A 25,201-nucleotide genomic window follows, 5' to 3' on the forward strand; every position below is an offset into this window, starting at 1 on the left:
AAATTTGTTAGATTGATTTTATTGTACTTTGACTTGAAATTCTGGGCAGAGGACAGGATAGATATATTTTAGTAAATAAAGCAAATATGTCAGGCAAACACATTCTGGCAGTGGAACTGTTCCACTGTCAGTGATATGCCAGTGCAACAGATTAAATGGGGCAGAGTCTTGTGTGGGTTGGGAGCAGTATTCTTTGCTAGCAGCAGCATATCTTAAGTTTTTGAAATGAAGAATCTACCTGACTTGTAGATCATACTAGAAACTCTGCATACTAGTTTATCTGATAGCAAACTCTGAAACCTAAAACTTTATTATCTGCATTACAGGATGATAACAGAAATAATGTAGAATTCAGAGACATAGCTGTGTTAGTTTGGAATATCAGTATACAAAGAGAACTTGTAGCAGAGCTCTATGACAGAAAAGTTGAGGAATATGGAGAATCAGCTGGAGGTCTCAAGGGCTGCATGTGATCCCCTAAAAGGAGAATGACAAAGGAGAATGCATTGCAGACCACACCATTCTCACTCCTGGTTTGATCACGTGTATCGTGTATAGGCACGATTAAGCATTGTGTACTAGCACACCATGCTTGGTTGCTTCTTCACAACAAGCCAAGTTTCCTGGCTTCTTGTGTCTTGTGACTGATTTTCTTTTTACTATTCTTACACTGATATTTTTTTTTTACTGTTGCCTTCTCTGACATAAGATTTATGTCCATTTATTATTCTGTGTGGAGACTGGCCTTCTTGTAGAATGCAGTTGAGCATTGCTGACAGATATCACAATGAAAGATGAGCAGATGAATGGACCCTTGATGTTGTAGATGATATCATCATAGAAGTGTTGCCACAGTAGACTAGGCAACATAAGTGGTGTTTGGGTCTACTCCTTGGTCTGAACCCTGTGTCTGTGAGGTCTGTTTTTGCTTGTAAGCTTGGGTGGTTATCTGTAACCACGTATTTACATGAACAGACATAGTCACTCCTAAAGCCACTCAGAAAGACAGAGGAAACTGAAAGGGAAAAAGTCAAGGACTGAGGGCAGAGATTGCATGCAGATGAGGGTTTCTAGATGGCAACAGGCGGTTTGTTTATGAAAATGGAGCAGAGAACCATGAAGGTCACCCACCATTTTTCCCTGTCCATACTACACATGAGAGACACACATATTCCTTTTTTATCCCATATTTTATTTTAATTTGGTTCCAAATATTATTTATAATTTAGTGACTCATCTAGTTTGGCCATATGACTGACTATACTGTACATCTTGGCTACATGGCTGGAAATTCCTTAGGGGAGGGTGAAGCAGCTGCCTCATGCAGTAGAGCAAGTATCCCTGGAAGGATACCACATTCCAAGTATTTAATTTGTCATTATTGTGTTTTTACAGCTAGAGCTGGATTGACGTGCTTCATGGATTTTCTGCCTCATTGGCAAAAACTAGTTTGTTGGCCTTGGATAGTTTGCCCTCTATCTTAAATAAATGGGTAGTGGGTGGGCGGGCAGCCTTTGAAGCTTTCCCTCCGGCAGCAAAATGTCTTGAATTGTCCCTGCTTGACCACAATCCAGTTCCTAATCTTAGAGGATTGAGAAGGAACCTTGAGAAGCAAGTGTCCTGGTGGCCTGGAAAGCCACTGGCTTTGCTTTTAGGGGTCTTCTGGATCCAGGGGCATCACTGGGGTGTGTGTGTGTGTGTGTGAAGGAGGTGCAGCCCACACCATGTAACACCCTAAGGGGAGATGACACCACTCTACTCAACATCTGCCTTTTGGCACAAACGTGCTGTGGAATTTACCTGCTGAAGAGATGATGTGAGGGGGGCAAGGCTTAGTGGGAGGAGAAAGGACCAGCTTCAGGTTTTTCTAAAAAAAAAAAAATTAAATTTTATTTTTAATATTTCTTAAAAACATAAAAACATACCAAAATTTCATTTTGACTACATGAAACCACATACATGTAAATACCATTAGGCTGTGTGTATGATATTAATTTTGCACACCAGGTGACGCCAACCCTAGTGACACCACAACAAACAGGATAAACACATGGAGTGGAATGTTGGAGAAAATTCAAATGCCGGCCTGATCTATCTTATGCTACTCCCAGTTAAAGCAATCTGGAGTGAACATCGTTCTCTCCATGTGTTTCTGTGTGAATGCTTGCTTTGCCTTTGCCTCCCTGTTTCTCTCTTGCTTTATATGTATATGAATCTACCTTTTGCCTCTTTGGTTAACCCCCCTGACTTTCACCACCATTGGCTTCTGGGGCTTCTGCCTCATCAACTAGAGTGAGTACCAGCTATCACTGAGCAGAGGGCATCAGCACTCTGAGGTGAATTTTGCACGTACTTGTCAAGACAGAGCTGTATGATCACAGAGATACTGAGCTCAAGTGCATAGCCCTTGTGCCTTTTAGACTGGCATAATTTCCCACATAAAACTGTTAGCTATGAAACTTTTGTGAAAATGGAAATTCAACATTTTACATTTCATTTTATTTAAAATATGTTTCTAGCATTATAGCATCCTCAGAAGGATCCTGCTGCCTGCTTTGCTGGAATGTGTGATAGTTTAGGAGGATTAATCAGTATGTTTTAAATTGTTATAGTGGGATACTTTAATCGTTCCTATTTCAAAGTACCAGTGAATGTATTTTGTGAAATTATGGATCACCACATAGACCTAGAACTCTCTGTTGTGCATATATAAAATGACACAGAATACGTCTGTTTTTGGGAAGTATTATTTAATTCTTTACCTGTTTATTCCCTTAAAATGTCCTTAAACACTTAAAATGTCCAAAAGCGAATTTATTTTTTAATCAAATCATTAAAGGCAAACAACTTTTTCTAAAAAGAGTACCATTCCACATGATAAAAATTAATTACAGTCCACCCTCCCCTTATACGGGGATCCATTCCAGATCCCTCTGAGTAAGGGGAATTCCATGTTTGCTGGAGTCCCATTGGAAGTAATGGGGCTCGTGCCCGTGGTGTGTAGCAGCGCGGCGTGCATGCGCGCCCCATTACTTCTTCTGGGGCACGCAACGGGCTCTTCTGAAAGCTGCGTATGGCACGCCAGCATAAAACACGGGCACACTGTATTAGTTGAATTTTAATAATTTTTAATGATTTTTGTAATTTTTAAAAATGTTTTAAATATTTTATAATGTTTGTTATTGTACAGTCACTCCTCCATTTTTGTGGGGATCCATTATGCCCCCCCCCAAAAGAACAGAAATTTGCCTATATTCAAGCCCCATTGGCACATGCCCATGGGCACCCAGGGTGTGCCCCTAATTTTGTCCCCTTCTGTTTGCTGCCCGCGAACGGGTGAGGGATGCAGACTTCAAATATATGAAAACTGAGGGGCAACTGTAATAATTTAACAGATTAATTAATTAACCCTCAATATTCCTTGAATGATTTAGTGTTAAGAATATTTTTATTTACCAATTCAACACACACACGTGTGTGTGTGTGTGTGTGTACGTACGTGTGTGTTTATTTGAAATTCCTTCTTACTCACTGGGGTAGGAAAGGAGAATGGATGGAGAGGCATCCAATCAGAGCAGATCCAATAGCTTGATAGGTAAAGCATAAGGGCTATTGGTTGAACTGATTGTTTAATTAATGTTGATTTAAAAAAATATATTTTAGTTCTTTGAACCAAAGGTTGTGCTGTTTTAAATGTCTAGCAGTGGAGAATTTATTGATATGTAAAAAGGTTTGATTTTTTACATATCAATCTAATATAAAGAAATCTAATATAATAAATCTGCCTTGATTATTAAACCTTTATACTTTGGAGCAATATTTGGAACAGTTGGTCATTTGCTCAGCTAGAAGCCCATGTAAGATGACCTGTTGATATAGTGCTATATTTTTAACTGGGAGCTGCTTATTAATTCAGAGAAACATATCATTTCCAAATGACAGGACCTGCTAACCAGCTGAGCTAAGAGAGAGCAGTTCATACCCAGAACAATATAAAACACTTTACAGTTAATGGATCTTGGTTAAAGAAGAAATGCTCTAGCACCTATTTTTAGGCGCGCACACACACAGACACTTGCTGCTCTGTGTAAGGAAAGTAAATTACATATTTTCCAGGAAGTCTCATAATGTTAAACTGCATTTAAAGCCTGGCAACAAATGTCAATTTAAAAAAAACTGAAGACATGCTGATACACCATCCCTGCTCATTCTTATACCACATTGCCCTCTTGTCTTGCAATTGTATGAAAAATGACTTTCCAACTTTAGTTCTGTTCATAGAAATGAACTATTGAAGTGCCTTTGAATTTTAAAGATTAATAAACAAATCTATCCCCTTTCTACTCTTATACATGAATTCATCCAATAAAAAATTATATTCATCAGTTTAAATATGGTAAATTGATCAAAGTCCACAAGATACTTTCAATGTAAATTCATCTCATCTATGTCTCATATTCAAAGTTAAAAAGCTCTTTTCCAAAATTGCACCTGGTTTGCTGGAAGCCCATTTGTCTGCTTATTGTCTTTTTTGAAGACCATAAAAGGCAACCACACAGCCACAAAATTGTCGTCTTTAATTTTTGCATTTGCAGATTTAAATGTGTATGCTGATTTTTCAGCCAAGGGTGTAAACCAAGACAATATGTTAAAGGCCTCCTTTATTCTGTTGATTATACCGACAACCAAGGTGAAGAAATCAAGAAAAACATTTGTTCCCTTTTCTTACTCTAGGGAGAATATTTCTCAGCATTTAAGCAAGCTTCACGGCGGGAGGATGACATTGCCATTGTGACCTGCGGGATGAGAGTCCTATTTCAAGAGGGAACTAACCATGTGCAAGAGATTAAGCTGAGCTATGGAGGGATGGCTCCGACAACTGTGCTGGCAGGAAAGACCTGCCAGGAACTCATTGGGAGGTATACAAACAGTACCTGATTTTTCAGAATAGGCAATATCCTCACATTCTAACTGCAAATGATAAGGAAGAGAAGGAATGTCATGTCGGAGAACTTCTTCCCGAACTTACTTCCAGCATGCCTTGTATCAGTTACTGATTTTCCTGTAATAAATTTTAGACTGCACATGCACTGAACATAAGCTAAGGACTTAAAGCATATGAAATGTTGTGGGGTACATGAATGCTTTTTGTGTTAATTTTTGGTTCATTTCTTGGCAGGGAGTGGAAAGAAGATATTTTACAGGAAGCCTGCCACATGCTGGCTAGTGAGATGAATTTGTCCCCTTCAGCACCAGGTGGCATGGTGGATTTCCGACGAACTCTCGTGCTCAGCTTCTTCTTTAAGTTCTATCTCACTGTGCTTCAGAAATTAAATATCGAGCTCAATGGCAATGTGAGTCCTTGTATCATTCATTCAGTTGGGGTGAATGAAGGCAGAAGGCCAATGCTGCTTCCATTAAATTCTAAGCGTTGCTTTAAATAGTGGGACATTACAGAGAAAGAATAATTGTGACTGGCATTTCAATACTGTTTGGGTCTTGGGCACTCTAGAGGAGGGGTGGTTAGACTTCAAACTTGTGTGATCTACATTATTTTTACTAGATTCACCCCCTGGAAACTAGAGCAAAAGACACACATTTAACATTACAAAATTCTGAGCCTTTTGAATACTAGAACTTAATGAAGCTCACACTTCTCCTTTCAGCACTCAAATCTAGTCCTGGTTAATCCAAGCTTTGTTCATTTCAGCAGTATGATTTATAGTAAAAAACATATTGTTACTGCCCTTGTTAGATCCTTGCTGATTTACAAGCCACCCAGAAATCCACCAGGAGATCCAGATCTGCTTTCTTCTTAGTCATATGGTAGAGCTTCCCTCCTATATGAAAAACAAATATATTACTTCATTCCTTTGAAAGTCAAGTTTCCTATATGTAGGATCTGTTGGAGTGTGTCAAAATTCTGATTTGTGATGACAGCTGAATCACAACTTCTGGTAGGGAAGGTTAGGTGGGAAAACATGCCCTCATTTGGCCTGTCTCAGGATATAAAGGCACAGTCTATTCTTATTCCTAGTAAACTGTGGATTGCCATACAGACCTAAATGAATAGAAGGATGGAAGTGGCACATCTGGAAAGGAAAGGGGGGGGGGAATCATAAAATTCTGAAAGAATTTGTGATAGGTTAAATAGAAGGAAGAGAACCAACATCTTGTAGTGGTCTGAGTGTTGGATTAGGACGCTGGGAAAACAGGGTTTGAATCTCCGCTTGGCCTTGGAAACCCACTGGGTGACTTTGGGCAAGTCACAATCTTTCAACCTCAAAAGAAGGTAATGGCAAATCCCTGTTGAACAAATATTGCCATAATAAGTTCCCTTTAGAGTTGTCATGAGTCAGAAATGACATGAAAGCACTCAGCAACAAGAGCAAATAGAACAGGATGACACAACTCACTGTAAAATAATGTTTGATGAAGTGGGAGTAGAGGGAAAAGAGAAAAAAGTACATTACAGATGGAGTGGTTTAACAAAGGAAGCCATGACCTTAATTTTTTGTGGGGTTTTTGGGCTATGTGGCCATGTTCTAAAACAGTTTATTCCTGATGTTTCACTGTGGCTTTTCTCTGAAGATGCCAGCCACAGCTGCTGGCGAAACGTCAGGAATAAACTCTTCTAGAACATGGCCACATAGCCTGTAAAACCCACATAAACTATGGATGCCAGCCATGAAAGCCTTCGACTTCACATGGCCTTAGGCTTCCAAAGCCTGAGTAGGGTGGTTGATGACTGGGGTTCTTGGGGGCAGTAGTTTCTTTGGGTGTGTGTGTGTGCAGACTGCACCAGGTGATACCCCAGAGGAGAACTGGGCCACAGCAAGGAGCCAGACTGAGCAAGTGCACCCCCACCTCATTGCCATGGCAGTGAAAGGGGTGAGGCTTCTGCAAGGAGTTGCAGGGAGGCCAGGCTCAGCCTTGCTGAGTGCACATATCCACCCCACTCCTCCTTGCTATGGCTCAGTTTTCCTCTGAGGAAAACCAAGTTGCAGCAAGGAGGGTTGGGGGCATGTGTGCAAGAGTTCGGGAAGGCTTAGCCCAGCCTCCCTGCACCTCCTCGTTGAACCCCCGCCTCTTCCACTTTGGAAGCTCTGCCCCTTCTGCGTTGGAAATCCCACCCCCTGCACCAGGTGACACCAGAGGCAGGCATGCCACTGCTTGGGGGTCTGTTATTTATAGGTTTGCCCTAAGCTGAAGCTGAATTTATGGCAAATAACACCAAAAATAAATTGAATGTTTCATATGTTTGACAATGTCATATTTTCAGCCAATCAGAAATGATGTGTGAAATGGGAGTACTGGTGGCATAGTGGTACTGCATCCACAAGGTTGTGAGTTCAATTCCAGGGGCTCCAAGGTTGACACAGCTTTCCATCTTTTCATAGGCTGGTAAAATGGGTACCCCTCTTGTTGGGGGAATTGTCTTACAGATTGTAAACCGCATAGAAAGTGCTAAATTCACTGATAAGCTGTATAGAAATGTACATGCTATTGCTGTGTGTTTGTTTTCCCAGCTGCATGTGCAAGTTACATAGCTAGCATTAGGTACTGGTAAGTTTTTTTTAAAAGAAATTCATCATGCTCTTCTGTAGATGAAAAGATGTATATGAAAAAAGCTACATTCTCCAAGGATAATTTTTAAATTTTTGAGTTTTATACATGTGTTTACAGAATAATCTGGGTGAAATGGTACCCCCACGGTATGCAAGCGCCACTGAGTTATTCCACAAGGACCCTGTTGACAATGTACAACTTTTCCAAGTAAGTAAGAGGATCAAGACTAAATCTTCCTGTCTAATTATTGCCATGCCGGTGTTGCCCCTCATTTTTGATCCAGGAACCCAACTACACTTTGTTCTTCCCCAGGATTTCTTTGAATGAGAACATACTCATATTTTTAATTATTACTTCACTTTTAAAATTAATTATTTATTGGTTGTATAATCATATGTAATTGCCCATTCCTTATAAGTATAAATATATATGAACACTACATGTTCTAATGCTAGACAAAGAGCACTCACTGTCCATGGGTAACAACCTTTTTCTTATCTCGTCACACTTAGAGATGTAAAATTTCTGGAAATTTTGAAGCCATGACGGGGGCATTTTTCCAGGGGTTTTTCTTTTCAGAAAAAAAAAAAAGAAATTTTTTGGAAAAAATGTAAAATGCAACATTAGCATTTTTACAGATTGAAAATCACTCTGTTACTTTAGGAACATAAAATATGACTATGCACAATGAACAGTATCAGTTTCAATATCTGCTTCTACTTTGTTATGTTTATCAACATTACAGTTATCATGGACTTCTAAAAACCGAAGGTTTACCCAGATTTAAACAAGCTTCTCTACACTTTCTCATGTCAGTTTATTTCTTGATTTAGTGTGAGTGTTTCCAAATGTAACCAGATTCTTTCAGTGCCCCCTAAAGGAAGAAATACACATTGCTCTTGCATTGGAGAGTTCAGTTTGTAACCTAGGACTGACTTGTCCTCCTCATTCAGTGCACAGAAATTAGAATAATTTGATACTAGATATAGTTTTTAGAAATGATTTGGAGAACATATGAACTCCTTGTCTTAAATATTTTTATTCATCATGCCAAAATAAAATTTTCCATAATTGATTTCCCCCTTTTTTCAATTTTTCAAATTTTTCAGGAAAAAAAGGGTTCAGAAAAAAAAAAAAACACTGAGAAAAACTGAGGTTTTTCTGATTTTTTTCTGTTTTTTCAGCCTTTCATATCTCTACTTGCACTCTCATACTACTGGGACTTTTAAAACTTTTTGGTAATGACAACATTTCAGGGTCATTAGAGTCAACTAGATATGTAGTTCTTCACTAATCTTGTCTGGGGAAGCAACTAGCTATTTTTAGAAATTTTCCTCCTGCTGTATTTGAAAACCATGTATATGGCTGTTTAACACATTTCCAGTATACAAAAGAGCATTTTCTGTTCAAAAATAATATTTCTGTGTTGCTTGAAAAACCTGAGCAAGACTGTTGGTTGGTTCAGGGTTTTTGGAGGTGATTGATAGGTTTGCCATAAGTCGAAGCCTATGCTGAATATGGTGTCTCCTGTCTGGAAAATACTGCTTTCTGCTCAAAACAAACATGTGAATTTTGTGCAGAATAAGTCCTGAACCATGAAGTTTCTCAGCAGTCAGATATTTTTCTTGTCAGGGTTTCTCAACACTCAAAACCATATTTTTAACAATTTTTCAAATATTTTTGATTTTTTTCTTCTGTCCCTAAAGTCAACATTTCATTTTTTTAAAAAACAGGAAGTGCCTCCTGGACAGACCATTGAAGATACAGTGGGGCGACCTTTAATGCACCTTTCAGCTGCCAAACAGGCCAGTGGAGAGGCAGTCTACTGTGATGACATACCTCACTATGAGAATGAACTCTACCTAACACTAGTTACTAGTACTAAAGCCCATGCTAAGATCCTGTAAGTATTTCTCCTGTAACAGAAATATTTGCTGTTATCAAATAATAACCAAATGCCTCCAGTTATGATGGTGAAAGTGAGGTCTTGGTTAGTTTTCCTATTGCAAGGGTTTGCTGAGAAAGCCAAAGCATTATCTTTGCTCCAATCTGTTTGCCTTTTTATTCAAACAAATATCACTTTCATATCCGGATGTACTTTAAAATCTTCAGAGCTGGAAGCATTTGTGGAAGAGGCAAGCTACACATTGCATCCCATTCTATTAGTATATGAGCATTATGGGAAAGTGCATGTGTATATCTTTAGAATTCTGACCAAATTATTAGGTAGACCTTAGACCAGGAGTGAACAAAGTGCAGTCCTCTAGATATTGTTTGGCTGCAGCTTCCTTTTGCTATAGCCAGCCTAGCCAGTGGTTAGGGATGATGGGAGATGCAATACAAGGGCTCTACTTGTTATTGCTACATTAGACTCCATGCAATTGTTTCTTCAGATACAAGGCACATAAAGTGTGGGGCTCAACTTGGAATAATCTTTCCCTCCTGTTCCTCTTTCACTCAGTTCTGTTGATACCACAGAAGCCCAGAATGTGCCTGGTTTTGTTTGTTTTATCTCTGAGAAGGATGTTCCTGGGAGTAATGTCACTGGGATTGCCAACGATGAAACCATCTTTGCAAAGGATACTGTAAGTCATTTCTTTTTTTTCCCCATTGGTAAATTGTGCAGTTATCTCTAAGGAATTCAGATGAGAGAATTTTACATGGTGGTTGATTTTTAACAACTTTAACTACTGCATCACATATTTGCAAAGGGTGGTCCATAAAGTTTTTAGTGCTTTTTAACCCATTCTTGCTCTCACAAAATTAAGAGAAGAAATTGGTGAGATATTTGTTATGGACTTGGACATTTTTAAAATCAAGAGCCTATAAAAACAAAAGAAAAAGTGTGAAATGAAGTCAAGAATTGAAAAGATTGAACAAAATAACTTGCACACTAATGGAGAGGGTATAGGTGTCTCTTTAATGGGGTATTAACTGCTGCCTGAATATGTTAAAACTAGGAAGGAGAGTATAACTCAGGGAAATTTAGCAACCGAAAAATAAGGAAAAGCCTTATTTGGAGTCTATTAAGTGACATATAATGGTTATTATTTTAAGGCTGTAAATATGTTATAGTGTATTTAGGGATAATTTCCACAAATTCAACTGTGGTAACCAGTGCAGCATTGGTAGCTTCAATGTTTGTGGGATAAAAGATCCAGAATGGATTTTAGTCTAAACTTTAAAGCAGTGGTATCCAAACTTTGATCCTCTAGATGTTTTGCACTTCAACTGCCAGATGCCCCAACCAGATTGGCCAGCAGTTAGGAATTCTGGAGCTGAAGTCCAATTGTGAGCTGGAGGACCAACATTTGGGATAACGGCTTTAAAGCAACTAACCAAAGTGCTGAACCCTAGCCTCAAAATAAACCTGGGGTGGATGTACCATCCCACTGATATGGAAGCTACAGTCATTAGAATTTCTAAGCCAATCCACTTTCCTTAGGCAGGCAGGTAGATACATATATAGTGATACATAGATATGGGCTGCATCTACATAGAAGAATTAATGCAGTTTGACACCATTTTAACTGCTATTACTCCATCCTATGAAATCTTGAGATTTGTAGTTTGTTCTAGTACCAGAGCTCTCTGCCAGAGATGGATAAATATTTCAAAAATTACAAATTCCAGAATTACAATAACACAGAGCCATGACAGTAAAAGTGGTGTCAAACTGCATTAATTCTGCAGTCTAGGTGCAGCCCTGGATATATTTTACCAGAATAAGTGTTATGAGAACATTCATGATGATGACCAAACACTTTGGTGGTTATATTACTGTTATATAAAAGTATTTCTAAATCCAGAGAATCTTATATATTGTAACTGACATTGAGTGCTAAGATTATTTTATTTAGATGTCGCCTTTCTCCCAAACTGGACCCAAGTCAGCTCACAAAAAATACTTAACAACAACAACAACAAAAATGTTTTTAAAACATAATTAAAAATCATATTAGTATAACAAGTTAAAAATATAAAACCATTTAAAACATACAGTACTAATTTAGAAATATAAAGCCATTCAAACATACAAAAAACAAGCACCTCAATAAGAAGTCTCCCTGGGTGCAATTATGTATTAAAAGCCTGCTTGAAGAGAAAAGTCTTTGCCTGCTGGTGAAAGAAGAGTAGAGAGGGGGCCATCCTACTCTCTGGTGGAAGTGAGTTCCAGGTGGTGGGAGCAGCCATTGAGAAGGCTCTCTCTCATGCCCTCTCCAAACAAGTGGTGGGACTGAGAGAAAGCCTTCTCCTGAAGATTTTAGGGTTGTGGCAGGTTCATATGGGGAGATGTGGTCTTTCAAAAGATCTGGAACAAATTTATCCAGAATGAAATGTTACAGGTTGCAAAACAATATATATGTGTGATTCAGTGCCTAAGCTAAATGAGTTTATGAATGTTTGACTTATAGGTCACCTGTGTTGGCCACATTATTGGAGGGATATTGGCAGACACACAAGAACATTCCCGAAGAGCTGCTAGAGCAGTGAAGATCACATATGAGGACCTTACACCTATTGTCACCATTGAGGTTAGATGATGATAAAAATGTCACTCCTCTGTTACTCCCCATCTCCTGAGTGCTTACTCTAGATTCTTTGAGTATGTCGTTGACAGTAACCACTTCATTTTCTGTTAGTATAATATTTGACAGGGATGGGTGAATGATTTTTTTCCCTTCTGTGTCTGTGTGTATTGCATTCTTCACATTTAAATGCTATGTACAATTTTTATGATCAATTCATGGTTCTAGGGCCCTTTTTAAAGTCCAGATATTGGACATTATGCTTGAAAGCAAGCATATGTGCATAAAGTCTACTGCCTGTAGGCATGATCTGCACAATTTAGATCCTGAAGTAGGTGGTCCCTGATAATCCAGTTCAAACATTGGCTATGCTCAGATTTCCTGAGCTCTAGCAATGTAACTACTTGTGATTTTATTTAAAAACTTCGTTATGCTGCCTTGATCCTGATGAACAGGAGATATACCTAGGGTGATCAAATCAAATGCAACTATTAATAACTGTGTAGAGTTAGAAATGTGTCACGTGTAGAACCTTTTCTCCTACAACACTTATACTATGTCAATTATCACTTGTAAAGTTGTGTTTTCCAATACAGCTATCAAAGGTAAAGAATCCCTGCTCTCTATTTCAGCTAATCACACTAGACACAAGATAGGAATAATTTTGTTTATTTTTCCCATCTTTGTTAAGTTACACACATCTGCATCATACAAAATGGAGTAGATATACCCAGGTAACTAATAAATCAAATAAATTTGCAAATACAAATGTCTGTTACCTTCATTTAATTTACATAGGAAGCCATTGAGAAACAGTCTTTTTTTAACTGGGTAAGGAAGATTGAGAAAGGAAATATCCAGAAAGGATTTGAAGAGGCTGATCATATTTTGGAAGGTAAGCACCAGCTAAATACCCTAACAACACCAATTTCTGTCTGATCTAGGTGGCTAAGGTGCTTTACAGAGCGCCCAAAAAGGGCGCTCTGCCAGCGCCCATGTTTGCTGCATGAGGGAGCTGCAGCGGACAAACCGCGCGGCTCCCCCACGCAGCAAAATGAACCCGCAAAAAGCGGGTTCTTCTTGCGGCGCAGTTGTGACACCGCAAGGCACCAACGTCGCACTTGCGGCGTCACAACCGCGCAGCGACATGTGGACGCTAAACGTCCATCATGTCAAAATGTGGTGCCCATGTGTATAGGGCGCCACCATTTTTATGCCCCCACCAGTACGTACTAGGGGTGAGGCCTGATTGGACACTGCGTCCTTGGCCAACCCCTAGTACGTACTGGGGGTGGAGCAAAGGCCCGTCTGTAACGGGCCTAAGAAGGGTTAGCTCTGGTTAATACTTGGATGGAAGACTGACAATGCATACCAATGCTGTAGGCTATATTTCAAAGGAAGTAATTGGCAAAGGTACATCTGAAAGCCAAATGAAATTTTTGGGGTCACCATAAGTGACTTGGAGGTGCACACAGGTGACTTGAAGATGTATATTTACACACACAATCATCTACATCTCTTTTTCTTATATAACAAAGTGCCTTTAACAAAGTTCTCCTGTTATATAGACAGTACAGAAATAATATTGTTGTAAAAGACTTGAGATTCTGTTATTGAAAAATAATTAAAGATAGGAGAGCCTTCTGAAATTTTCCTGCTTTTACCTTGTTTTTTCTGTCCAGCATCCTCTCCCTAAATTGGAGGGGCAAATCTTCAATTTTTTCCTGAATCAAGCGGAATGGTCAGAGGTTCAAAATATAGCATGAAGGGGTGCCAGTGATTCTAGGAGCTATTCGTTCAACAGCCTTGGCAATTTCAAGATCCCTTGTATAAATGATACCTCCCAGAGCCCAGCATATCCAGTATTACTAATGGAGACAGGTGACTGAAAGACCGGTGGATGAGTGGGGAACACCTTCTCTCTTGTCTCTCAGTGTTGCAGCCACCACTCTTTAAAGAAGGAAGGGAGAGTAACTTTGGGGGTGTGATAGGAGGGTGGTGGAAACAGGAGAGTGGGAGTTCAGATTTGGAGCACCTGGAGAGAAACATCATGGATTATAAGGACTTTGATGAACTAGGTTGCTTCAAGTTGCTTCAGTCTATGTGTATTTGTATGGCAGGGGGTTGGACTAGGTGGCCCTTGTGGTCACTTCCAACTGAATGATTCTATTTATTCCTGTATGGCAGGGGGTGAACTAGATTGCCTTTGTGGTCCCTTCTAAGATTCTAAGCCTTGTTGCATAGACTCCCCTGCATCAAACAAAGCCTGATATTATTCCTAAAAATAATCATTTGATTATATGATTTTTGGGAATTCTTTGATTTGGAGATTTATTTATTTATTGCCCACAGGGGAAATGTACCTTGGTGGCCAAGAACATTTTTATCTGGAGACTCACTGCACTATTGCTGTGCCAAAAAAAGAAGATGGGGAGATGGAGCTCTTTGTATCTACCCAGAATTTAACAAAGACCCAGGTGAGCCAGTTTCTTGAGCCTGATTTGATTTTTCCAGTGGGAGGGGGGAAATCAGATGAACATTTGTATAAATAACAACAACTTATTTCAGGATTGATGTTCATCTCACAGCTTCAGAGGTGCAATCTTCTTCAGGGTGCAGCAGGGGAGGAAAGGTTTAAATTCCTGACAGCTCTTAGAGAATTCTCTGTTGTCTTGGCAGGTAATCATGTTAATCAAAGTTCTGGAATAGAGAAATGGCCAGATGGTAGAAATGATCACTTCTTGTTCCCTCTCACAGAGTGGAGCTAAGCAAGTCCCTTGGTTGATGGTGATGGCAGAAAACTTGGAGTAAGTCCGATTACACATGAGCTAGAGCCCATTGTAAAGCCTACCTCATGGCAATGGTGGTAGCAAAGACATTATTCTTCTCTGCCATTGCATCTGCACATGTCATCCAGTGAAGCTGTCTCAGATGGTCAGTCTTTAAAAATACTTTATCCCATAGGAGCACAATGCAGATTACTTGGCCCTTTTTTAGTGTCTCTGTTTCTTCCTAAAGGGGCAAACGAAGAAGGTGGTGCTGGGGGGATGTCTGTTTGACCCCAAGCATTGGCCTGTGGTGGTCCTCAGGTCTGTCTTGTCCTTCATGATGTTTAACATATATATGAAACTACTGGGAGAGGTAATCTGGAGAGTTGGGATTCAGTGACATCTATACAGCCGACACTCAACTCTATCTCTTTTTTCCATCTAACTCCAAGATAGCTCTCTCAGTGCTAAAGCATTGTCTGTGGTCAGTAGTAGACTGGATGAGGCAAACAAACTGAAGCTTCATCCAGGCAGAACAGAAGTGCTCATGGTCAATTGGATGGCTAATCAGGAAACAGAGATTCAACCTGTGCTGGACAGGGTTTTGCTTCCACTGAAATCTTAGGTTTATAGCTTGGATGTAATCTTGGATTCATCCTTCAATCTAGATGCCCAGGTTTCGGCAGTGCCCAGGAGTGCATTTGCATAGCTAAAACTTGAATCTTGGATTCATCCTTCAATCTAGATGCCCAGGTTTCGGCAGTGCCCAGGAGTGCATTTGCATAGCTAAAACTTGAATCTTGGATTCATCCTTCAATCTAGATGCCCAGGTTTCGGCAGTGCCCAGGAGTGCATTTGCATAGCTAAAACTAGTACACCAGCAGCACTCATTTCTGGTCATGGTAACACATGCCTTGACTACATTCTGTTTGAATTACTGTAACACATTGTATGTGGGGCTGTCTTTGAAAACTGTTGAGAAATCTTTTGCAGGTTCAAAATGCAGCAGCTAGATTACTCACTGGTTATAGAAGACATACAACTCCCTTGCTGAAACAGTTTCGCTGGCTAACAATCTGTTTTCAAGCAGAATTCAAATTACTGGTTTTTACCTATAAAGTCCTATACAGCTTAGAGACAGACTGTTGAAAAACTCATAATAATAATAATAATAATAATAATAATAATAATAAAAACTTTATTTATATACCGCTTTTCTGCAGCGATCAAAGTGGTTCACAGTAGTATCAAATATACATAACATCGAATGAAATTACACAATATATAAAATACAAAATAAATAAAACCATGAATACATATGTAATTGAACGACTTTCTTAAAATCACATGTAAGGAACATTAATAACATCTACCTCCCCATAAGAGCCTGCCCTAGTTTTACAGTCCTGGTGGGAGGACTGTAAGTGAATTATTCACTGTAGTGCAACAGATTATTCTCCTGACAGCAGCAAGAAGCAGAGTTATGCATAGAGTAAAGTTGTGCACTGTGATTGTGTATTGTGGCTGTACATTGCACAATAGCACCTAGTCATCAATACATGTTGTGCAATGTTGCTATTTTTGCATGGAGGTTGTGTAGTGCTGATGGCATACCTTCATGTGCAGATATTTACACTGAGGGAATGTTACATTGCAGCCTGAGTGTGGGTATGCTTCTCTGTGTTATCAGACCCTTCTCTGCAGCTCTATCAGAATAAATATCAATAATCAAAGAAACCAGAGACTTAGGATAATGTTTTCGAAATGCTTGCTTTAAATTGATGAACATCAGGTAGCCTGATAATGATAACATAAAAGTGTATGATAAATTCCACGTAGAAATTCAATTCATAGGCTGGAACAAGATTTAGATTCATGCAGCTGGGCTCATAGAAGCAGGCTTCTTTTCTTCCAAAGAGCAGCCCCCACTTAAAAAAAAAAATGCTACATCCTATGAAAAGTTAAAATGGTAGAAGTGGCTTAGTACCTCATCTGAAATGCTTTGGCTTGTTTCCTTTGAGAAATTAACTTTAACTGAATTAAAAGTGACAAAATAATTTTTTAAAAATACTACAGAGTAGGCGTAGGCTGTGGTGCAGAGGGCTGAGAAAATTCCTGAAAATCAGATAGAGACACCTTCCTTGAATGGAGCTCTGCTAATGAAAAGTCCTCTCTTTTTTATTATATTTTTTGGAGATCTGCCTTTTCATCTCAGTCAAGATCTGTGATATTTACTAGGTTGCTTTGCACATTTCTGAGGGAGTTGGGGGAGCTACTATGGGGAGAGTGCTGCAGAGGAATCTGTTTCCATCAGGACAGTGGCATGCTCATTTGGTTTTTTAACCTTAATATGGATCATCTGCTCTCTGTCTGTTATCTATCTATTTTTCTATCTCCACCCATCCTTTCATCCACTTGATTATGGTGTATAGTTTATTTACTTTTTGTCATGCTCATGAGTTCACATGTCTCTGTGTATCCATTTTGAAGGTAGGCCAGGTGGCCAGAGACTGGCTCATGGCTACCCAGTATATTTTCTTGACTTAGTGGAGAATTAAACCTGGCTCTCCCAACACTCTACCTGCCACATTACATGCATGCAGTGTATTACTTTTATGCCTTGTTCTCAGATATTCTGTTGTGGTTTGTAAACGTATATGTCTTTTTCCTCCATAGGAATTTGTTGCTAATGCCTTAGGGGTCCCATCAAATAGAATTGTAGTTCGAGTGAAGAGAATGGGAGGAGGATTTGGAGGAAAAGAGACAAGAAGCACGATTGTTTCCACAGCTGTAGCAGTGGCTGCAGTTAAGTAAGTTCTGAATGGATGAAGTTTTTGTCTGACCATCCTAGGATAATCAAGAGGCTTCTATCTGCCTGCTTAAGCACATACTTCAGATCTAGAGCTTTTCCATGTGATTTAGAAGGCTGACTATACTCCTTTTATTGCATATCCATTCAAACTCTGCTATGATTCAGAGATGATGATGCTTTTTAGCAGTCATGGAAGAGAGGATCTGTCTTTTCCATGCCACCCCCATCCCACAAGTTTTCCATCATGCATGTAACCTTAGAGATTAGGGGAGTATTTTAGTTGAGTGTGCCAATGCCTGGATACCCTGTTGCTGACATATCCCTATCCTTTTAGGGAGAGGAAATGGTGTGAATAAGACATCTACACATATTCCAATTATTTACAGTAAGCAGGGATTTCTGGATTAGTTGGATTTCTGAATTAGCAGACTAACTGCAGTTTTTCTTCTTCCTCAACACAGACTTAATGGCCATGCTTCTCCTGTTCAGGGCATGCAAGGGGGAAAGAATCCAGGGGTGGTAGCTGAATCAGCATTGAATCTATTCTGTATTTTAGTCAGAACTTGAAAGGAGCAATCATAGTTGGTGAATTTATTTAGGAGATAGTGTTTAGCACCTAGAATAGCTCTATAAAGGTCTGGGCTGAATCTGAAAGTGGATTCAGCACCACACTGATATGGAATTCACAAACCACCACTGGAAGTAACAGAATAATTGTATAGGAAAAAAGAAAAAAGAAAAAGTTGGGAAGAAGGCAAAGAATTGTTTATGAGGTTAAGTAAGTGAGGTTTGTAGTGACTTCAAGTCTATTGTGAGGGAAGTGGAGGTAGCACAAACTCAGTGGGAGGCAAACTGGGATCTGTAATGCATGCTTATTCATGTCTGTCTTTGATGGACTTCTTTACCAAGAGTAGAGAAACCATTTGTATAAATAACAAATGTTATTGATGGACACTGGAGTTCAACAACAGCTGGGAAGCCACAAGTTTGGGGGACTTGTTTTTTGAGTTGATTTTTTAAAAACATCTACAAGCCAACTAGCCTGAAACAACTCACCAGCCTGAAAAGTCTATTTCTACATTGCAGAAATTACTAGAACTTTTGTAACCTACTGGATTCTCCTCAGCTCAAAGCTAGAATTGTTTCCTCTTTAATCCAAAACAGATCCTCGAAGTGGTGAAGGAGCTCTCCACTGAGGTAGAACTGTAATGTTAATGTAGCTTCTGTTTAGACAAAAAGAAAAGAAAAGAAACAGTCCCTCCAAACATGGTATTTTAAAATAAGTCATATAGTAGTTATTTTAAAAGTAGTTTAATACATATATGATGCATTGCCACTAAATATTCAGAATTTTTAGAAAAGTTATATATCAGGTTAATGGAATAATAGGGACTTTAATGTCACTTGAGTCAAACTAGCCAGTTCTCAGATATTTGAAAGCATTTATAATAAGGAAATTGATTTAATTTCCATTTTTTGATAGCTGGAAGATGTATACCTGAAAAATACTGAGAAAAGGTGAGGCATGTATGTGTGTAGATAGTCCCTAACTCCCAAATCAGAATCATATTTGGCAGAAAAGGCTGTGTACTCCTGCTGTTAAGGGAAATTTGGGTCCCATTCATTCTTTTGTGCAAAGACTGTCTTGTTTGTCATATGTAGAAGAGCACTGTTGGTAGTTGATGGTGGAAAATTAAAAGGTGAAGATTAATAGGAAAATATCACGGTGGAAAATTAATAGATGAACAAACCCGTATTTCTGTTGTGTGGTCTGTTGTTGCTGATAGATAGCTGACTGAGGTGGGGAAATGTTTCTGTGGAATACTATGTCTACCACCAGACCTGTGAAAAGGAAATCTCACTGTCAAGGATACACTGTAGATTCATGGAAGAACATGTTCTCTCGTTTATTGCCACCAATTATATTGAAGAAGAATGTGGTTCTGCTGATGTTAAGTCAACAAATAATGGAGAAGATTCTACATTTGTGCATAGCTGCAAACATGTGGTTATGAATCTTCCCACCACTCAGCAGCTGTCAAATTCCAGGCCTTGCTATTGTTTACTGGTGGGGAGGAGAGAGGGGGGGATGTTATTCAGACCATGTAGAAGCAGCTGATCTTAGCTGAAATGAAGGTACAACTCTCAAGTTCAGTGCATCCACCTTTTCCTTCCCCCAGGATCTCAGAGCAACCACATCTTCATGGTCTGAATCACTTCCCTCCTCCCACATTCCCCCTGATAAAAAGGAGCAGTAATAGCCCATCCTGATACTTGGCAAGTATTGGGCATGAGATGTTTTTGATGGAGTGGTAGTACAAGATAATAGCCCTCTGTCTCCATCTAAAAAGGGACTGCAAAAATGTATGTCATCATGCCCTGCCATGGTCTTATTCTCTACCTGATTTTGATGCCTTTACAGGATGGGCTGCCCAGTACGATGCATGCTGGATCGAGATGAGGATATGCTGATTTCTGGTGGAAGACATCCCTTTTTGGGACAATATAAGGTAAATAGGAGTTATTTTGAAGAATTAAGGAGCTTATCACATGACAGTGTTATACTGGAATTGTACTACTGCATGACATTGTGGCTCTCCCATTGGCATAGTATGCTGTACAGTGGGCCCTTGGCTGGAGTTTGGTTCCAGGACTCTGCATCCTGGATGCCAAGATTTGTGGATGCTAAAGTCCCATTACAGTTGGCCCTCTGTTTTCATGGGGGATCCATTCCAGACTCCTACCATGAAAATGGAGATGCACCAATATTCAAGCCCATAGGCTTGAATGGGGTGTGTGCTTGCAAGCGCATGCACAGTGCTTGCCATAGTGGCACACCCCACTGACAACAACAGAGGTCACTCCTTTGTGAATATCCAAAACTGCGGACCTCAAGTCTGTGAGAGAGGATGGGCGACTGTATATACAATGGCATAATATATCCCCTTCCCCACCCCCACTTCCTTCTCCTTTTGTGTTGTGTCTTTTTAGATTGTAAGCCTGAGGGCAGGGAACCGTCTAATTTAAAAAGATTGTATGTACAGCGCTGTGTAAATTTACAGTGCTTTATAAATAAACATTAATAATAATAATAATAATAATAATAGTAAAATGGCGACCTTTATATAAAATGACAAAATCAAGGTGTGCTTTTTGGAATTTTTTTTTGTCTGTGAATATCTTCAAGCCGTGGTTGGGCAACTGTTTATTTGTGGATGCAGAATCTGTGGACTGAGTCATTTAGAAATGAATTCTTTTCCCACTTGAAGTAATCACTTAATGACCCTTTATCCTGTCATGGTTTCATAACCACTTTGGGTGTCAGTATCTTATTCTGCATTGTTGCAATATTGGGAGCATAGTGGGCAGGGTGTGGGTATGGTTTTATTCTTCAATCTTTTGGGGATGCTTCAGCAAGCAAACCTCAAGCTACTTTTGGTGCTTGGGCTGGGAGGACACCATTCTCCAGTATGTTTTTTTTTTTTTTACAGTATTTTAAAGTAATATGTTTTTAGTAAGAGGAATAGTACAATAGCACAGCTGATGTAACCCTATTAAGGATTCATGCCCAGAGAAACCATAGGGTTCAAGAATACCTTAAAGAGTAAAGTTTAAAAAATAATATACAAAAGCAGAACTGGGCAGTATTGGAGAAAAACATGGAAAAAATAGTGGAAGTAGCATGGAGTGTGTTCATTTTCTTGAACTGAGTGTGTGGTGGTGGGGGGTTCATAATAGCATCATTATGTAGTTGAGCAATTGCACAATTATGGCTCTCTCTTTCCTTTAAAACAACAACAACAACAATAACAGCAGCACTCACGGATCAGGAGCCAGTGCAATGAGGATGATGTAAATGGTATTGTTATATTTCAAGTTTGAGAAAGCAAATGTAGGAACTAATACCACTGAAGTGCAAATGAGGTGATGGTGTGAAAGAATGTTGCTATTCTACTGCCTTTCTGAATTTACAAGAAGCAGTTTTCAAACAGAACAACCTGAAACAACTTGATAAGTACCTCGACAGCATCTTGACAAAGTTTACATTAACAAATGTAAAAGGAATCGAGTGATGCATTGTTCTGTGTATGCCCAGGCATTGTATCATAAATAGAGAGAAATAATTATTGTACTTCTGCTTTAATACCAGTATCGTGCTGTACTTCATGGTACACTGGGATCCATATTGTCCTGCTTCTTTCCCATTTTTGCCTTATTTGAGCATGTACATGGGGGAAGAATCGAGCTCAGGAAATGGTGGGTGCAGCAGGGATGCAGGTAAGACAGATCAGTTGGTGGGATGCAAAAGGGAGCATGGGAAAAATAGATCAAGTGGTGGTGGGGTAGCAGGGGACTCAGGGAAGAGCGATCAGGTGGCAGGAGGGCAGAGGAAGATACGAAATGGGGAACACATGGTCCCACTACCTTCTAAACAGCAATCAGTTTGGAGAAGATATTGGCACGCATGATTGCTGCGAGGGGAGCTAGAGAGGAAGAGAGGAGCAGAATCACCACCCACTGACACCATTGACCTTATCACACACAGGGCAAAATGTGGTGGAAACTTTATCCAAATGCTGCGGAAGTGTCAGGGTCTGATAATCCCTGGTGCGTCTAAAGTGTAATTGAGGCTTTCCGCTGTGGGAATCATCATGGAATCGTTCATGGGGAAGCCATTTTCTGAATAACGGAATATCCTGTTATTCAGAAAATGGCTTCCCCGTGAACAATTCCATGACGATTCCCGTAGCGGGAAGCCTCAATTACACTTTAGAAGCGCCAGGCATGATCACACCCTTGGCTCTTCCACAATGTTTGGATGACGTTTCGACCACGTTTTGCCCTGTGTGTGATAAGGTCCCATGTGACTGCCTAAGAATTGGAACTGCCGCAGAAGAGACATCCTGCACCAAGGACATCATGTAGTTGCAGTGGGATTGAAGGCCTATTGACAGGTTTTGCCCACCAATGAAAAGGTGCAATGTAGTAAATAATTGAATGCAAGGCAGTAGCAGGATGAGCACAATGTCATGTGATAAGTATCAAGCAAAAACACCTTTATCCTGTTAAAGCTCCACTTTTTAGCATCATGTGATAATCTCTTGAATGTCAAAACATCTATTACTAGAAAATCTGTACTTTGCAAAATCATTACTTTCTCCTCTTTCCCCCCAGGTTGGCTTCAAGAAGAATGGAAGGATTACTAGTCTAGATGTGCTCTATTACAGCAATGGAGGAAATTCTGCTGATCTTTCTTTTGGAGTAAGTTAAATAGATATTCTACTTAAAATTAAGTTGTGATGGAGTAGGAAGACTCAAACCATTACACTATGCTGGCTCTCATATAACTGTAGATATAGATATATAGATAGACATATAGTTGTAGCTCTCTAAAAAACCACCTCCTCTTGAAATTATTTTTCATTGCACAATGATGTCAGGAATTTATGTCATGGGTTTACGTCCTACTAATTGTTCATGTCCAAATCTTTCTACTTAGCACTGTTCTAGCATTTGCTACAAAAACTCAGCTCCCATTTACTCTGTTGTTTCAGTTAGGCTTTCTAACAGAATGATGCCATCATTTGACAGTCATTATAACATCCGTTACCATTAATATGTCATGATTATTCAGGATATATCTTTGCAGTTGGCATATGAATGAATCATGTGTGAATGATTAATTGTTGGTGCAGCCTATGCTTGTAGAATCAGAAAACAAGAACAACTGCATAGACTATTCAATAAGTAGACTGTTGTATATGTGTTTTCTTTGGTCACCAGGTTATGGACAGAGCTGTGCTTCACATGGACAATTCATACAACATCCCAAACATCAGAGGCATAGGGAAAGTCTGTAAAACTAACCTGTCCTCAAACACAGCATTCCGTGGGTTTGGGGGCCCTCAGGGGATGATGGTTGCCGAGTGCTGGATGAGTGACATTGCCTTGAAGTGTGGACTGCCAGCAGAAGAGGTATGCTGATGTGTTTCCCTAACTCATGACATTTTCCATAAAGCATGCATCCTTCAGTCAACTAATATTACGGTAACATAAGTTATCTTTAAACCAACTGAGGCACTTTTCAGCCAGAACATTATTGTTGCCATTTCCATCAAAAATGTAGAGATTGTCTTGGTCTTGGAATGCTTAGCATATGGTATGTAGCAAAGTTGTTTTCTTAAAAGATCAGAGATATTTGAAATCTTAATGAAAGTTGTTCATGTGGCTTTTGTTTTGGCAAGGTTCGAAAGCTGAATCTGTATAATGAAGGAGATTTAACACATTTCAATCAAAAGCTAGAAGGATTTACCCTGAGAAGATGCTGGGAGGAGTGCCTCAAAAATTCAGATTATCACTCCAGAAGGAAACTCATTGATGAGTATAACAGGTTGCTGATTTAAGTAAAATTTCAGCTTTGGCTGATCTTACCTCAACATCTAAGTGGGGGTGGGAGTGGGGCTGGTGTATTTGATCATTTGAGGAAGCACTTCTGCACTGGGTTTAAAACAACATATAGTGGTATTAATTGAAGGGTGCAATACTGATGTGCTTATTACAGATTTCTCCTCCCTGATGTTAGTCTTGTTCTCATACAGAATTGTGTAGGAAAAGAAAACTCACAGGTGAAAGTTTTGTGCCTGTTTAGGATGAAACCATGCTGAAAAAGGATGAAGTTCTCACATGTTTTGTTTTCACAGACAGAATCGTTGGAAGAAGAGAGGCATGGCCATTATTCCAACCAAGTTTGGAATCAGCTTCACAATTCCCTTTTTGAATCAGGTTGGCAAGAGCCATTCATTATTTCTTACAATAAAGTGACAAGAGTTTGTGTTCACAAGTGTCACCACTTCTGTGCTGTATTTTCTGTGCTAAAATGCTTCCATTTCAGCTACTGACAAAAGGAATGCTGGAAGTGAGACACTACTGGAGATGAGGGAAAATAGAAGGATTTCACATGCACGAAATACTATCCTATCTAAAAGCCAATTGCTCTAAACAGCAAAAGCAGTGTAGAGGCAAATACTGGAATTTTCCAACACTTCCTACATATGTTAATTAGATTTGTGAATAAGGCTAATAACTATTACCTTTGAAGGAAATGCTTTGGACCTAAGGCCCACACATTAACAGTGTATTGTACTGTTGTTAAATGTATTGTATGGTGATCTAAGTAATATGAAACAACTTGTGTTGCTCAACTGATAGCATTGTAATAGAATTCTTGGGCAATGGGAAACAAGGAAGGCTGATTCTGTCTAGAGCTGTGACTCTACAAAGTATCCTAGAAATGATGTACCAAACAAATTATAACCCATTTCTTTGTTTGGTGTACTAGGCTGGAGCACTGGTGCATGTGTACACTGATGGGACCGTTTTGCTCACTCATGGTGGGACTGAAATGGGTCAAGGCCTGCATACCAAGATGATCCAGGTAAATTATGATTTTATATGTGAGAGCCTGATACTGATTTAATAATACCAGCTTTGCTTCATTAGATTTTTATGAGAGGTGGTGCCTA

At 39.4% G+C, this 25,201-nt stretch overlaps 1 protein-coding gene across 3 annotated transcripts in view; it reads left to right on the forward strand.

Moving 5' to 3' along the window:
* LOC149310680 (xanthine dehydrogenase/oxidase-like) overlaps nt 1–25,201 on the forward strand; it is an 86,181-nt gene that overhangs the window by 46,703 nt on the left and 14,277 nt on the right. For all 3 annotated transcript variants that reach the window (XR_016281699.1, XM_089529532.1, XM_089529533.1), the window contains exons 15-29: nt 4,735–4,919; nt 5,180–5,354; nt 7,687–7,776; nt 9,303–9,472; nt 10,031–10,154; nt 11,985–12,104; nt 12,897–12,993; nt 14,451–14,575; nt 17,543–17,676; nt 20,101–20,188; nt 22,854–22,940; nt 23,463–23,654; nt 23,924–24,069; nt 24,380–24,461; nt 25,018–25,113. Coding sequence is in view for 2 of the 3 variants with exons in the window: in XM_089529532.1 (XP_089385658.1) it covers nt 4,735–4,919; nt 5,180–5,354; nt 7,687–7,776; nt 9,303–9,472; nt 10,031–10,154; nt 11,985–12,104; nt 12,897–12,993; nt 14,451–14,575; nt 17,543–17,676; nt 20,101–20,188; nt 22,854–22,940; nt 23,463–23,654; nt 23,924–24,069; nt 24,380–24,461; nt 25,018–25,113 (1,911 nt within the window). In the remaining variant the exon portion in view is untranslated. The remainder of the gene's footprint in view (nt 1–4,734; nt 4,920–5,179; nt 5,355–7,686; nt 7,777–9,302; nt 9,473–10,030; nt 10,155–11,984; nt 12,105–12,896; nt 12,994–14,450; nt 14,576–17,542; nt 17,677–20,100; nt 20,189–22,853; nt 22,941–23,462; nt 23,655–23,923; nt 24,070–24,379; nt 24,462–25,017; nt 25,114–25,201) is intronic.

This window comes from Sceloporus occidentalis, unplaced genomic scaffold (genome assembly GCF_023333645.1).
Source record: "Sceloporus occidentalis isolate IW3139 unplaced genomic scaffold, rSceOcc1.0.p SCAF_6, whole genome shotgun sequence".
Lineage (NCBI taxonomy): Eukaryota > Metazoa > Chordata > Lepidosauria > Squamata > Phrynosomatidae > Sceloporus > Sceloporus occidentalis.